We start from the raw sequence: 16,998 nt of genomic DNA, 5'->3' as shown, positions 1-16,998 counted from the left end.
TTACAGGAAGGATGTGAATACTATTGAAAGAGTGCAGAGGAGATTTACAAGGATGTTGTCTGGATTGGAGGGTGTACCTTATGAGAACAGGTTGAGTGAACTTGGCCTTTTCTCCTTGGAGTGACGGTAGATGAGAGGTGACCTGATAGAGGTGTATAAGATGATGAGAGGCATTGATCATGTGGAAAGCCGGAGGCTCTTTCCACGCTGTGTGAAAAACTTACCCCTGACATCCCCTCAGCGCCTATTTCCAAGTGCCTTAAAACTATGCCCTCTCATGTTAGCCAGTTCAGCTCTGGGAAAGAGCCTCTGGCTATCCACACGATCAATGCCTTTCATCATCTTATGCACATCTATCAGGTCACCTCTCATCCTCCGTCGCTCCAAGGAAAAGAGGCCGAATTCACTCAACCTATTCTCATAAGGCATGCTCTCTAATCCAGGCAACATCCTTGTAAATCTCCTCTGCACCCTTTCTATGGTTTCCACATCCTTCCTGTAGTGAGGTGACCAGAACTGAGCACAGTACTCTAAGTCGGGTCTGACCAGGGTCCTATAGAGCTGCAACATTACCCCTCAGCTACTGAACTCAATCCCACGATTGATGCACCGTATGTTTTCTTAATCACAGGAAAGCTTGTTTTTCATTTACTGCCGATTATTTTGTACTTACCAATCTTTAAGTTCTCATAGTTTGCTGAATCATCTGTTGGTAAAAAGAGAAGAGTTTAGGTGATAATACAATATTCCCTCCTCAGCATTGCTAATTCCCACTGAGGGAGCCGTCCTTGCTGCTACATAGTCCTGTGACTGACAGTTATTTTCCGACTGCTAATTCCTTACTGAACTTGGTGAGCCAACATGGTGGGCAATTTGGCCATGTGAGGCATCACAGCCATACCAAGTGTAGGTCCTATCTCCAGCAGGTCACAACCAGACAAAGCAACAATTCTCAATGCATCTCAAAGAAATAACTGTTTATAAAATTATTTATAGGATCAGGAGAATTCCACTTAGACTCATTCCCTTGGGCTGAGCTGTGGCAACTCCTCACAAATTTTCCCTCCATTCGTCGACTGGGGGTCTGAGCATTTGCCCCAGGTGGAATCAGTTTGTTAGTGTAGGATGAGGTAGGCACAGACTTGGTAGTGCGAAGGTCTGTTTCTGTGACATACAACACTGCACTAACTTTCTCAGTTTTATCAAATCATCTCTTCACCCACTAGGAAATGCAGCCTTTGCTCATCTCAGCCTTCACCACAATTTCATCCTTGGAGGTGAAATATCATTTTCATGAATTCTTCATATCTTTGGACCTACTACATCCTTCAAAATGTGTGGTGTCCAGAAAACAGACAGGGTCCAACCACAGCCTTGCACAACTGCTCTGGAATTCCATCCACTTGTTTTTCAGATCTCGAGGTTTAAATGTCTATAATTGCCTCAAAATGATCATTATGTGTGCCTGCACGTAACATTTTAGTGATTTTTGTCCAAGGGCCTCAACATTTCCACATGATCCTTTTAACACTGTATTGAGATTTTTGAGATGTTCCTTGTCATCCTCACTGGTAACAATGATGTCATCCGGGTAACACTGAGTGCCCGGGCAGCCTTGCAGCACCTGGTCCATAGCTTTCTGCCAGAGCCCAGGTGGAGATGATACTCCAAAAATAAGCCTATCATAGTGCAACAATGGTGAGAAACATTTTAGCCTCTTCTTTCGTCTCCATCTGTAGGTGGGCCTCAGCTAAGTCCACTTTGATGAAGTGTTTTACTCCAGAAAACTTTGCAAAAATATCCTCTATCCTGGGCAGCAGGAACTGGTCTACTCTAGGTCTGGGTTGATGGTGACCTTAAAATCACAACAGATCCTGACAGACACATCCTTCTTGGCTACTGGGACGATTAGCGTTGCCCATAGGCTCTCTTCTACCTTGGAAAGAATACCTTCTGCCTCCATATGAACTACAGTAGCCTAAGGGCTGTTTTATCACAGATGGTAGAAGGAACCAGATGGACTTTGTAAAACTTGGGTGTGGCATTTTCATTTAACACTATTACTAGATTGACTGACTGATTCATAGCCTGGATAGCAACACCAATGCCCTTGGATGTAAAATCCTACAAAAAGTAGTGGATATGGCTCAGTCCATCAAGGGTTAAGCCCTCCCCACCATTGAGCACATCTACATGAAACGCTGTCGCAGAAAAGTAGCAACCATCATCAGGGAATGATGATTATGCATTGGTAATCATTTTCCAATGTTCTATAGATTCAGGTTCCTGAGGATTGGAGGATAGCTAATGTTATCCCACTTTTTAAGAAAGGAGGGAGAGAGAAAACAGGGAATTATAGACCAGTTAGCCTGACATCAGTGGTGGGGAAGATGCTGGAGTCAATTATAAAAGATGAAATAACGGCACATTTGGATAGCAGTAACAGGATTGGTCCAAGTCAGCATGGATTTACAAAGGGGAAATCATGCATGACTAATCTTCTGGAATTTTTTGAGGATGTAACTATGAAAATGGACAAGGGAGAGCCAGAGGATGTAGTGTACCTGGACTTTCAGAAAGCCTTTGATAAGGTCCTACATAGGAGAGTAGTGGGCAAAATTAGAGCACATGGTATTTGGGGTAGGGTACTAACATCGATAGAAAATTGGTTGGCAGACAGGAAACAAAGAGTAGGGATTAATGGGTCCTTTTCAGAATGGCAGTCAGTGACTAGTGGGGTATCGCAAGGCTCGGTGCTGGGACCGCAGCTATTTACAATATACGTTAATGATTTAGATGAAGGGATTAAAAGTAACATTAGCAAATTTGCAGATGACACAAAGCTGGATGGCAGTGTGAAATATGAGGATGATTGGAGAATGCAAGGTGACTTGGACAGGTTGGGTGAGTGGGCAGATGCAGTTTAATGTGGATAAATGTGAGGTTATCCACTTCAGTGGCAAGAACAGGAAGGCAGATTACTATCTGAATGGTGTCAAGTTAGGAAAAGGGGAAGAACAATGAGATTTAGGTGTCCTTGTACATCAGTCACTGAAAATAAGTATGCAGGTACAGCAGGCAGTGAAGAAAGCTAATGGCGTGTTGGCCTTCATAACGGGGGAGTTGAGTATAGGAGCAAAGAGGTCCTTCTGCAGTTGTACAGGGCCCTGGTGAGACCACACTTGGAGTACTGTGTTCAGTTTTGGTCTCCAAATTCGAGGAAGGACATTCTTGCTATTGAGGGAGTGCAGCCTAGGTTCATGAGGTTGATTCCCGGGATGGCGGGGCTGTCATATGTTGAAAGATTGGAGCGATTGGGCTTGTATACACTGGAATTTAGAAGGATGAGAGGTGATCTGATTGAAACATATAAGATTATTAAGGGATTGGACACGCTAGAGGCAGGAAACATGTTCTCGATGTTGGGGAAGTCCAGAACCAGAGGCCACAGTTTAAGAATAAGGGGTAGGCCATTTAGTACAGAGTTCAGGATAAACTTTTTCACCCAGAGAGTTGTGGATCTATGGAATGCTCTGCCTCAGAATGCAGTAGAAGCCAATTCTCTGGATGCTTTCAAGAAAGAGTTAGATAGAGCTCTTAAAGATAGCAGAGTCAAGGGATATGGGGAGAAGGCAGGAATGGGTTACTGATTGTGGTTGATCAGCCATGATCACATTGAATGGCGGTGCTGGCTCGAAGGGCCAAATGGCCTACTCCTGCACCTATTGTCTATTGGGACTGCCACCAGCCAGGACATGGTCTCTTCTTGCTGCTGCTGCCACGAAGAAGGTATAGGAGCCTCAGGACCAACACCACCAGTTCAGGAATAGTTATTACCCCTCAACCATCAGGCTCTTGAACCAAAGGGGATAAAGTCACTCAACTTCACTTGCCCCATCATTGAAATGTTCCACAACCCATAGTCGCATCTTCAAGGGCTCTTCATCTCATGTTCTCGATGTTTAATGCTTATTTATTTATTATTATTATTTATTTCTTTTTGTGTTTGTATCTTGTTGTCTTTTGCACACATTAAACACCCAAGTGGCTATGGTCTCCCACTTACTCTATTATGAATTTATTGAGTATGCCTGCTAGAAAATTAATCTCAGACTTGTATATGGTAATGTCAGAATTTGAATCAGGCATATCACTGGCATATGTTGTCAAATCTGATCACTTAGCAGCAGCAGTATGATGCAATACATGATAAGTACAGAAAAACATTACAGTAAGCATATATCTATATTAAATAGTCAAGTTAAAAATAGTAGTGCAAAAACAGAAATAATAAATAAGTGGTGTTCGTGGGTTCAATGTCTATTTAGGAATTGGATGGCAGAGGGGAAGAAGCTGCTCCTGAATCGCTGAGTGTGTGCCTTCAGGCTTCTGTACCTCCTTGCTGATGGCAACAATGAGAAGTGAGCAGGTATTGGGTGATGGGATCCTTAAAAAATGGACACTGCTTTCCTGAGGCACCGCTCCCTGAAGATGTCTTGGATACGCCAGAGGCTGGTACCCATGATGGAAATGACTAATTTTACAACTTTCTTAGCTTCTTTCGGTCCTCTGCAGTACCTCCCCCCTCCCCCATACCTGACAGTGATGCTGCCAGTTAGAATGCTCTCCATGGTACAGCTGTAAAAGTTTTTGAATGCTTTAGGTGACAAATAAAATCCCCTCAAACTCCTAATAAAATACAGCTGTTGTCTTGCCTTCTTTATAGCTGCATTGATATGTTGACCATTACCGAACTCACAATGCTCAATCTCTTCCATCCAGCCACATACGCTGAAATCGACTCCCCTTCCTCTGATTCCACAGATGAAACGTGTTCTGCTATCAACAATCATTTTGATTTTCTATCTTCCTTCATTACTTTCACAATATGAAAGGTCAACAATATGAGCAAAGCTCGTTTCAGCTGGTTTGGTTGGAGCAGTTAAGCTTCTGAGCAAACTGTACGTTTAAACCTAAACCAGGTACTTGCTTCTCATTGGCTATTTCATTTGCTTCAAAATACTGCTTATATCATTCAGTATATATAATCCAGTTATCTCTTGTGCAATTAAATTTGACAATCTTTCCAATGTAGCCAGCCATTTCTACTTTTTTTATTTATGATAATTATCACCCAGTAAACACTGTTTATGAATCTATGAATTGTGTCCATTTCCTGCTCTTTTTTAAACTCAATTGTCTCTATCTCCTGTTCTGAAGAGACACATACTGCACTACTTATTTTTAACTCGAAGATCTTGCTGAGCTTTTTTCAACTCAAACGTTTCGTTGCACTTTAAAAGATAGGTAGTCATCTTGGGTTCATAAAAAACTTGCTTGTTAACACTGTTACATCTTGGTGCTCCAAAACACAAAACTAATTTAAAGAAAACACGAAGCAGTAATAACATGTGTACTCTTGTTTTTTTTAAGCGAGACATGCGTGCCTGACCGACACATGTGTGATGACATATGCCATTCATAAACTTCATACCTATAACAATAATGAATTATTTGAACAACAAAGAATGCTTAATCAAACAATATTTTACAATATTACTGATATATTTTGTTTTGGTCTTGTTCATTTTTGGAGAAATATTGGAAAGATATTTTTGATATTATTTCTGCAGTTTTGAATATTGATTTACAACCTCATCCTATTACCACAATTTTTGGTTTACCAATGTTAGACTCGCTGCATTTATCTTCTTCCGCCCGTCGAATGATTGCATTTCTAACTCTGATGGCTAGAAGATCTATATTGTTGAATTGGAAGGAAATTAATTCTCCCACTGTATTTAATTGGTTCTCTCAAACTATATTATGTTTAAATTTAGAAAAAATTAGAAGTGGTACTTTTGAGACTTCTATTAAATTTGAAAAGTTATGGAGACCATTTATTCAACAATTTCATATGATGTAATATGACCCTGTGCCAAGTTCAGTTGATTTCCCAGCTTTTAGCTTATGTATATTGAGAGGACCGGAAGTGACGGCATTGATGAATGTTTATTTTTGTGAGATATTATAAACAGCCCCCTTTTTTTTCTCTTTTTCTTTTTTTGCTTCTTTTTTCTTCTATATTAGTTATTAGATTAGATTAGCTAGTTTTGCATTATATATATATTTTTTTCTTTCTTTTTTCTGTTTTCTTTATATCATATATTATGAAATATTTAGACTTACCATGTTCATACATATATTGTATGGCTTATGTCTTGGTAAACTCATTTATATTGTAACTATTATGTATGTTTTTATTCATCTGTAATGGAATTTGTATGTTGGTAATTTCTTTATCAATATATCATTTGTATTCTGTCCATATTACTAATATTAATAAAAAGATTTAGAAAGAAAGATATATTTAATTATACAACATAATCTTTACAAGTCCATGCTAGCTCTCTCCAATCATAATTCTGTCCTTAATTATAGATTTAAGTGTGTGTTTTGGCAACAGGGAATAGGCCAACTTGTCAATGAATTAATTCTCACCTTTTGTTAATAGAACAAGGATGTGCAATTTTGTAATCAAAAGAAGTAGGATCAGACTGGAAAGAACTTGTTTAAAAGGAGCAATAGTCTACCCTGATGCACTCTAGTACAGTTTTTGACTTACTTGATCTTCAAAAGGATAACATGGCAAAGAATATATTTACAAGAAGAAATTGGGAGCAAGGAAGATATACAAACATGGTTATATAATAATGAGCTGAAGGAAACCACTGATAGGTTATATAATAAAAACAACTTGAGAGAGGAGACCAGTGGATTTGGAGTTGGTCCGTGCCAAAAGACAAACAGGGCCAGTGAGACAGAATTGAGCATATTAGATTGCTTGTTAAAAAGGTTCAGCAACTGTTTCAATACAAACCCTGACAATCAGATCGAACATTTGAGGCATGCACTTTCCTGAAAAAGATGAAAACATTTTATTTAGGACTACTAGACTTTCTTTCTGCACTTAATCATAAGTCCACACAAATTTAACATTTCGCTACTGTTCAATGGGATCGATCAGAGAGGGGGATGTGGATATACTTGGGGTGTGTTTTTTTTTACATGATCAAATATTATGTCACATTTCTTACTCAGTCTCTGGTTCCAGACTTGGTGGTTTTTGTTGTGTTCGTGACACTGGAAAAAAAAGACACAAATTTACTTCATTTTTACTTCCAATTAGTGGTCAACAAAAAATATAATTCCCCGCGGCTCACCCCTCTCCACTAGACTAAACTACACTAAGACAAAGCGTGAATACGTAGCTACTCATTTCCTTCTACCATGTCCCAACCCATGTGACAGATCACCATAATAAATGCACTACAAAATACAACACAGAAAGAAAATAGATACATGGCTCCTACAGGCCTATTCCACTCTGTCAGGTTCTGCTCTGCTCTCTCACAATTTACAATAGGTCCGTCCATAAGGAACAAGATGAACAATGAAAACACTGTTAAATGGGTTGATATGTGGCAGATGGAAATTTATGGGAAAATGAGATGAGTGATGCATAGTTAAAGAAGGATGGAGATGTGAAGTAAATTATAGAATTGTAAAGGATAGGCAGTAGAGATACAAGTAAAAATGTTTGTTAATGACAAGATAAAGAGAGCATCAGGATTACAGGCTCAGAGAGCAGGAAATAAAGCTGAAGTATTTTGTAATACTGGTTGGGCCTTGTCTAAAGTATGACTCATTTCTAGGCATTGCTCTGTATAAAGGTTTGTAGAGTCTTGGAGAGGCTTCAGATGACTTATTGGAATGGTGATCATGTAGAGGGACCTTGGTTACATGGAGAAACTAGTGAAGATAGGTCTGATCTACTTAGGCTGAAGAAACCTAAGGGGAGATTCTATGTATGTATTTTGAACCATGAATATTTTAAATAAGGCAAATAAAGAGGATGCATTTCCTGTGGTAGAGCAGGTAATGAGCAGAAAGATTAGTCTGATGAGTAGAAGAACATAGGAACCCATGGAATCCAGAACTCACGTGATCTGGGCTGCACTACCTCTAAGAGTGTGGGTAACCAGGTTCAATATTTAATTCTCAGAATGAAGTTAAATGCATATTTAATCAGGCAAATTAGGCAGATATTGGGAAAAGAGCAGGGGTCATACAATTCTGTTGCTCCATGAAAAAGCTAGTACTGGTAATATGGGCTACATAGTCATGGAGGATTTCAATATGCAGGTAACTTGGGAAAATTGGGTTGGTGTTGGATTCCAGGAGGGGAATTTTCTAGAGTGCCTTTGAGATGGCTTTTTAGATCAGCTCATGGTTGAGCTAGCTAGGGGATCAGCTATTCTGGATTGGGTATTGTGCAATAAACCAGAATTGAAGAAGTACAAGCAGGATAGATGAAAGAGAATTAGTTGATGTTCTATATTTGGACTTTCAGAAGGCCTTTGACAAGGTGCCACACATGAGGCTGCTTAACAAGCCATGAGCCCATGGTATTACAGGAAATATATTAGTATGGATAAAGTAGTAGCTGATTGGCAGGAGGTAAAGAGTGGGAATGAAGGGAGCCTTTTCTGGTTCGCTGCCAGTGACTAGTGGTATTCCACAGGGGTCTGTGTTGGAACTGATACGTTTTACATGTCAGTGATTTGGATGATGGAATTGATGGCTTTGTTGCAAAGTTTGCAGACAATATAAAGATGGGTGGAGGGCCAGGTAGTTTTGAGGAAGTAGAGAGGCTACAGACGGACTTAGACTGATTAGGTGAATAGACAGATAAATGGCAGATGGAATACAGTGTTGGGAAGTGTATGGTCGTGCACTTTGGTAGAAGAAATGAAAGGGTTGACTATTTTCTAAATGACAAATATTATGATCTTATGATCTTTTTGTGCTTTAGCCTCTATATGTAATTTACCTGTAAATGATCTCACTACTTCAAAGACTTTCTTGTCTTCATTCCTGAAAGAAAGTGGACATTTATTTAATTGTTTGAAAACAGTCTTGGGCCAAATCTTGACTTTTGGTACCCATGAATCCAAACTTTGTACGACATTATGATGAACTAGAGAAGACAGTAAACATTGTCATGTCACAGTCAGAACTGAGGAAGCTTGTACCTGCAACAAGACCGAGTTTGCACTGATTAATAGAAACAAAAATTCAAACGGCACGGAGGCATCAATTCCTCCTCATCAACATCTGTTGGGTGTTGGTAAACCAGCCACATAATCCAGGTGACATTGCAGGCATTTTGCATTTTGCAGCTCCAGCAATAATCAGAAGACATTTGACACTCTCCTAGATGTCTGCAGGCCACTCTGGCAACACATTTCCATCAGTTCAAGCATCCACTGCAACCACTGGACGGAGAAAACCAGAGTTAATCTTTCATACCATTCGCCTTCCCCAGTTCCGATGAGATGATCAACATTGACTCTGCTCCCTCTCCACAGCTGCTGACTGATTTGCTAAGAACATCCTGCATTTTGTTTTTAATCAGAAATGTATCAATCTCAGACAAAACATATTGTACAACTTAATTACTGATCAACTTCAAAGTCTTCCATACCAATTGATCACTAATCCCGATAGCCCAATCAGCAATGGGAACAGAGCACACACAGCGAGGAGGTTTCTCATAGGTCAGCGATGCTTGGTTAAAAGGAGAGCTTTACAAGTGCTTGAGCTCATTCCGGCAGCCCCATCAGCGGCAGGAGCAGAGCACAGCAAATTAAATAAAAGTACAGAAGGGGCAAGCAGGGCGGCCATTGTTGGGAGTAGGCCTGTGGTGAAAGTAGGAGTGTCAGGCTTTGGCTCAAAGGAGCCTTCCACTTGGAAGAGGCATTGGCTCTGGCTAAGCTTCTGATAAGGTCCCCTTTTTTTCCCCTCCTCTTACTGTATCTAGTGTAGCAAATGGCCGTTGTGTGTTCTTCATGCTGGATGTTGCAGTCCTGGGAGACCCAGAGTCTCCCGGGAAATACATCTGCGTGAAGTGCATCCGGCTGCAGCTCCTTGGAGACCGTGTTGGGGATGTGGAGCAGCAGCTGGATGACCTTTGGCTTGTACGGGAGAGTGAGGAGATCATAGATCGGAAATACAGGGAAGTAGTCACCCTAAAGTTGCAGGAGGCGAGTAGCTGGGTGACTGTCAGGAGAAATGGAAATGTGGATAGGCACTTAGCGCAGAGCACCCCTGTGGCCATTCCACGCAATAATAAGTACACCATTTTGGATGCTGTTGTGGGGGATGACCTCCCAAAGGAATGCCATGGAGACCAGGTTACTGGTACAGAGCATGGATCTTGTGGTGCAGAAGGGAAAGGGGGAGAAGAGGGAGTGGTAGTGATAGGGGAACAGACAGGAGATTCTGTGGACATTCTATGGTATATTGCCTCCCAGGTGCCAGGGTCAGGGGCATCTCAGATTGCGTCCACAGCATTTTGGAGGGGTTGGGGGAGAGAAGCCAGATGTCTTGGTATATATTGGTACCAATGACATAGGAGGGAAAAGCAATGAGGTCATGAAGAGAGGATTTAGAGAGCTAGGTAGAAAGCTGAGACGCAGGGCCTCCAGGGTAGTATTTTCTGGATTGCTGCCTGTCCCATCCTGTAGAAACAGGTTGATTTGGTAGATAAATGCATGACTGAGAAGCTGGTGCAGGTGACAGGGCTTCAAGTTCTTGGATCACTGGGATGCGTTCTGGGGGTGGTGTGACCTGTACAAAAGGGGCAGATAGCACCTGAACCTGAGAGGAACCAATATTCTCACGGGCAGGTTTGGTAGTGCTGTGGGGGAGGGTCAATAACTAATTTGGCAGGGGCGGGGTGGGAAGTGGAGTGAATGGAGTCAGGATAAGATGGATGACATAAAAACAAAGATAGTGTGCAGTCAGATTGTCAGGAAGGGCAGGAAGATGATAGAACATAATTGTAGCCGGCAGGATGAGTATCAGTGCATTGGGGATACAGAATCAAAAAGGGTAGCAAATACAGTACTCAAAGTGTTATATCTCAATGCACAGAGTATAAGAAATAAGGTGGATGATCTTGTTGCACTTTTACAGATGGTCAGGTATAATGTTGTGGCCATCACTGAATTGTGGCTGAAGGATGGTGTAGCTGGGAGCTGAATGTCCAAGGTTACACTTTGTATCAGACGGATAGGAAGGTAGACAGAGGGGGTGGTGTGCCTCTGCTGGTAAAGAATGGCATTGAATCAGTAGAAAGATGTGACATAGGTTCAGAAAATGTTGAATCCTTGCGGGTTAGGTTAAGAAACAGCAAGGGTAAAAGGACCATGATGGCATGATGCCAGCTCCCAAAAGCAACTGGAATGTGGAACACAGATTACAATGGGAAATAGAAAAGGTGTGTTGAAAGGGCAATGTTATGATAGTCATGGGAAACTTCAACATGCAGGTTGATTGGGAATATCAGGTTGGTAATGGATCTCAAGAGCGTGAATTTGTTGAATGTCCAAGAGATGGTTTTTTGGAGCAGTTTGTTGTTGAGCCTACTTGGGGATCAGCTACACTGGATTGGGTGTTATGTAATGAACCGGAGGCAAAAAGGGAGTTTAAGACAAAAGATTGCTTAGGAGACAGTGATCACAATACATTGAGTTGAGCGTGAAATTTGATAGGGAGGAAGTAAAGACTGATGTAGCAGTACTTCAGTGGAGTAAAGGAAATTATAGTGATATGGGAGAGGAGTGGCCACAGTAAATTGGAAGGAGATGCTGGCAGGGATAACAGCAGAGCAGCAATGGTGTGAGTTTCTGGGAAAAATGGGGATAGATGTATTGTAAAAACAAATAATCAAATGGCAAAATAGTACAACCATGGCTGACAAGGGAAGTCAAAGCTAATGTAAAAGCAAAAGTGAGAGCATACAGCAAAGCAAAAATTAGTGGGAAGGTAATAGGACTGCGAAGCTTTGAAAAACCTACAGAGAGCAACTAAAATAATTGAAGAGAAATGAGTGCAGTTACTATTACAAGGGAGAAGGCGCTCAAAAAGCTGAAAGAGCTAAGGGTACTTAAGTCACCTGGACCAGATGAACTGCATCCTAGGTTTCTGAAAGAGGTAGTGGTAGAGACCATGGACCTTACTAAAACCATTGTACTTCTGCTTAGTGCCAGATGATTGGAAAATTGCAAATGTCACTCCACTCTTTAAGAAAGGAGGAAGGCAGCAGTAAAGAAATTATAGACCAGTTAGCCTGACCTCGGGGGCTGGGAAGATGTCGGAGTCAATTGTTAAGCACATGGTTATGGAGTACTTTGTGACACAGGACAAGATAGGACAAAGGCAGCATGGTTTCCTTCAGGGAAAATCCTGCTTGGCGAACCTGTTGGAATTCTTTGAGGGATTACAAGCAGGAGGGATAAAGGGGATGCAGTAGATGTTGTATATTTGGACTTTCAGAAGGCCTTTGACAAGGTGCCACACGAGGCTGCTTACGAAGTTAAGAGCCCATGGTATTATAGGAAAGTTGCTAACATGGTTAGAGCATTGGCTGATTGGTAGGAGGCAGTGAGTGGGAATAAAAGGATCCTTTTCTGGTTGGCTGCCAGTGACTAGTGGTGTTCCGCAGAGTTCGGTGTCGGAACCACTTCATTTTATGCTGTAAATCACTGATTTAGATGATAGAATGGATGGCTTTGTTGCCAAGTTTGCAGATAATACGAAGATTGGTGGAGGGGCAGGTAGTGTTGAGGAAGCAGGTAGGCTGCAGAAGGACTGGACAGATTAGGAGAATGGGCAAGAAAGTGGCAAATGAAATACAATGTTGGAAAATACAAGGTCATGCACTAATAGAAATAAATGTGCGGACTGTTTTCTAAAAGGGCAGAGAATCTAAAAATCTGAGATGCAAAGGGACTTGGGAGTCCTTTTGCAGAACATACTTAAGGTTAACTTGCAGGTAGAGTCAGTGGTGAGGAAGACAAATGCAATGTGATTGTTCATTTCAAGAAGTCTTGAATACCAGAGCAGGGATATGAGGCTGAGGCTTTATAAGGCACTTTATAAGGCACTCAAGTCCTCACCTTGAGCACTGTGAACAGTTTTGGGCTCTTCATCTAAGAAAAGATGGCTCATCAAAGGTTCACAAGGATGATTCTGGAAATGAAAGGGTTATCAAATGAGTAACGTTGATGGCTCTGGGTCTGTACTCGCTGGAATTTAGGATTGGGGGGGGGGGTTTCATTGAAACCATTTTAACGTTGAAAGACCTAGACAGATTGGATATGGAAAGGATGTTTGCCATGGTGGGGGAGTCTAGGACAAGAGGCCACAGCCAATAGACATTAGACAATAGGTGCAGGAGTAGGCCATTCGGCCCTTCTAGCCAGCACCGCCATTCACTGTGATCATGGCTGATGATACACAATCAGTACCCCGTTTCTGCCCTCTCCCCATATCCCTTGACCCCACTATCTATAAGAGCTCTATCTAACACTCTTTTGAATGCATCCAGAGACTTGGCTTCCACTGCCTTCTGGGGAAGAGCATTCCACATATCCACCACTCTCTGGGTGAAAAAGTTTTTCCACATCTCTGTTCTAAATGGCCTACCTCTTATTCTTAAACTGTGGCCTCTAGTTCTGGACTCACCCATCAGCGGGAACATGCTTCCTGCCTCCAGTGTGTCCAATCCCTTAATAATCTTATATGTTTCAATCAGATCACTTCTCATCCTTCTAAATTCCAGTGTATACAAGCCCAGTCGCTCCAATCTTTCAACATACAACAGTCCCGCCATTCCGGGAATTAACCTTGTGAACCTACGCTGCACTCCCTCAATAGCAAGAACGTTCTTCCTCAAATTTGGAGACCAAAACTGCACACAATACTCCAGGTGGGGTCTCACCAGGGCCCTGTACAGCTGCAGAAGGACCTCTTTACTCCTATACTCAATTCCTCTTGTTATAAAAGCCAGCATGCCATTAGCTTTCTTTACTGCTTGCTGTACCTGCATGCTTGCTTTCATTGACTGATGTACAAGAACACCTAGATCTCGTTGTACTTCCCCTTTTCCTAACTTGACTCCATCTAGGTAGTAATCTGCCTTCCTGTTCTTGCCACCAAAGTGGATAACCTCACATTTATCCACATTAAACTGCATCTGACATACATTTGCCCACTCACCCAACCTGTCCAAGTCACCCTGCATTCTCATAACATCCTCCTGACACTTCACACTGCCACCCAGCTTTGTGTCATCAGCAAATTTGCTAATGTTACTTTTAATCCCTTCATCTAAATCATTAATGTATATTGTACACAGCTGCGGTCCCAGCACCAAACCTTGCGGTACCCCATTGGTCACAGCCTGCCATTCCGAAAGGGACCCGTTAATCACTACTCTTTGTTTCCTGTCAGCCAGCCAATTTTCAATCCATGTCAGTACTCTGCACCCAATACCATGTGCCCTAATTTTGCCCACTAATCTCCTATGTGGGACGTTATCAAAAGCTTTCTGGAAGTCCAGGTACACTACATCCACTGGTTCTCCCTTGTCCATTTTCATAGTTACATCCTCAAAAAACTCCAGAAGATTAGTCAAGCATGATTTTCCCTTCATAAATCCATGCTGACTCGGACTGATCCTTCTACTGCTATTCAAATGTGTCGTAATTTCCTCTTTTATAATTGACTCCAGCATCTTTCCCACCACTGACGTCAGGCTAACCGGTCTATAATTCCCCGTTTTCTCTCTCCCTCCTTTCTTGAAAAGTGGGACAACATTAGCCACCTTCCAATCAGCAGGAACTGTTCCTGAATCTATAGAACATTGGAAAATGATTACCAATGTGCCCACGATTTCTAGAGCCACCTCTTTAAGTACCCTGGGATGCAGACCATCAGGTCCCAGGGACTTATCAGTCTTCAGACTCAACAGTCCATCCAACACCGTTTCTTGCCTAATATGAATTTCCTTCAGTTCATCCATTACCCTAGTTCCTTTGGCCACTATTACATCTGGGAGATTGTTTGTGTCTTCCCTAGTGAAGACAGATCCAAAGTACCTGTTCAACTTATCTGCCATTTCCTTGTTCCCCATAATAAATTCACCCGTTTCTGTCTTCAATGGCCCAATTTTGGTCTTAACTATTTTTTTGCTATTCACATACCTAAAGAAGCTTTTACTATCCTCCTTTATATTCTTGGCTAGTTTGCATTCGTACCTCATTTTTTCTTGGCGTATTGCCTTTTTTGATATCTTCTGTTGCTCTTTAAAAGCTTCTCAGTCCTCCGGTTTCCCACTCATCTTTGCTATGTTATACTTCTTTTTTATTTTTATACTGCCCTTGTCAGCCACAGCCGCCCCTTACTCCCCTTAGGATCTTTCTTCCTCTTTGGAATGAACCGATCCTGCACCTTCTGCATTATTCCCAGAAATACCTGCCATTTTTGTTCCACTGTCTTCCCTGCTAGGGTATTAATTCCATTGAACTTTGGCCAGCTCCTCCCTCATAGCTCCATAGTTCCCTTTATTCCCTTTGTCATTTGTGCCGACATGCACTACCACTTCCGGCTGTTCACCTTCACCCTTGAGGATTCCCTGCAATCGGTCCATGATGTCCTGGATCCTAGCACCAGGGAGGCAACACACCATCCTTAAATCTCACCTGTTGCCGCAGAAACCCCTTTCTGTACCTCTTACTATGGAGTCCCTACTACCACAGCTCTTCCTGATGTCTGACTCCTCGGCTCTGCTTCTGCACCAATTTTCGGCTCGCAGACCTGTCCACCTCTCAGACTGGCAGTGTCTTCTGTCCTGACAGCTTCCAAGAGGGTGAACCTGTTTACAAGAGGTACATCCCCTGGGGTCTCCTGTACTTCAAGCATCCTTTCCTTCCTCATCATCGCCCCCTTTCTCTCTTCTGGTATCCTCGGTGTAATGACTTCACTGTAGGTCCTGTCCAGAAAACTCTCGTTTTTGCGGATAAACCTGATGTCATCCAGTTCTTTCTTCAGTGCTGCAACGTGCTCCTTCAGAAGCTGAATCTGGACACACTTTCCACAGCTGTAGCAGCTGGGGGCACCATCAGTGTCCCTGACCTCCCACATCATGCACGTAGCACACTGAATCAGCTTAGCGGTCACCCTCTCCAATTGTGCCTGGCATAGTCTCTTCCCTCAGCCTCCTCGCTGAAGACTCTCGAGCCAAAGACTGGCACTTTTCACACCAGGCACTTCCCTCGACCAGGCCCCTTCCGGACAGCCTCAGGATAAAGCAGCATCCATTTAAAAGAGAGATGCAGAGAAATTTCATTAGCCTAAGGGTGGTGAATTTGTGGAATTTGTTACCACAGGCAGCTGTGGGGGGCGAGTCACTGGGTGTATTTAAGGCAGAGCTTGATAGGCTCCCCATTGGACACGGCATCAAAGGTTACGGGGAGAAGGCCAGGGAGTGGGGCTGGGGAGGGGAACAGAAGTATCTACCATGATTGAATGGCGGAGCAGACTAGATGGGGTAAATGGCCTACTGTTTCTCTGTTCCTATGTTTTATGGTCTTATGGAGTAATTAATTGAGTGTATCCTATCAATCACCTATGGTCAACTTATCAGTTTAGATGGAACACATCACTGATCAAACGAGTGAATTTTAATGGAGTGCCATATGTCAGTAACTTAATGATCCAGAGTCAGTGATCAGTTGTGATGCAGTTTCTCTCAGTATGTCCATGTTGGCCATAACAACCTTGGTTTTCACTGATGTCTGACACATTGAAGTATTAAATGCCACCAAAACCCCGACTTACAGCTGAACACTTTGGGTTTTTCTTCTAGTCTCTTCTCTGATTACAGCTGTGGACGAAAAACAATAGGTGTTAGATGAGGCTATGGCTTGGATAGTTCACAATGTGGAATTTCAACAGCTCTTTATACAGTGGATTCTGGTTAAACGGGCCCTCAGTTAATCGGGGCAGCTGTTTATTTATGACAGCTCTTAAAGAACAAAATCTAAAATGAGAAAATAGGCAGGATCCCCTTTGTCTATCTGAGACACC

The 16,998-nt window shown here is 42.2% G+C and overlaps 1 protein-coding gene across 2 annotated transcripts in view; it reads right to left on the bottom strand.

The window, feature by feature from the left end:
- Positions 1 to 16,998, bottom strand: part of LOC132395848 (linker for activation of T-cells family member 2-like) — a 130,009-nt gene that overhangs the window by 26,285 nt on the left and 86,726 nt on the right. For both annotated transcript variants that reach the window (XM_059972965.1, XM_059972966.1), the window contains exons 3-7: positions 16,750 to 16,795; positions 8,894 to 8,937; positions 7,098 to 7,143; positions 6,881 to 6,918; positions 674 to 706 (exon numbers count right to left, since the gene is read on the bottom strand). In XM_059972965.1, the coding sequence (XP_059828948.1) occupies positions 674 to 706; positions 6,881 to 6,918; positions 7,098 to 7,143; positions 8,894 to 8,937; positions 16,750 to 16,795 (207 nt within the window). The remainder of the gene's footprint in view (positions 1 to 673; positions 707 to 6,880; positions 6,919 to 7,097; positions 7,144 to 8,893; positions 8,938 to 16,749; positions 16,796 to 16,998) is intronic.

This window comes from Hypanus sabinus, chromosome 6, assembly GCF_030144855.1.
Source record: "Hypanus sabinus isolate sHypSab1 chromosome 6, sHypSab1.hap1, whole genome shotgun sequence".
NCBI lineage: Eukaryota > Metazoa > Chordata > Chondrichthyes > Myliobatiformes > Dasyatidae > Hypanus > Hypanus sabinus.
This window is presented reverse-complemented; position numbering and strand designations above follow the sequence as displayed.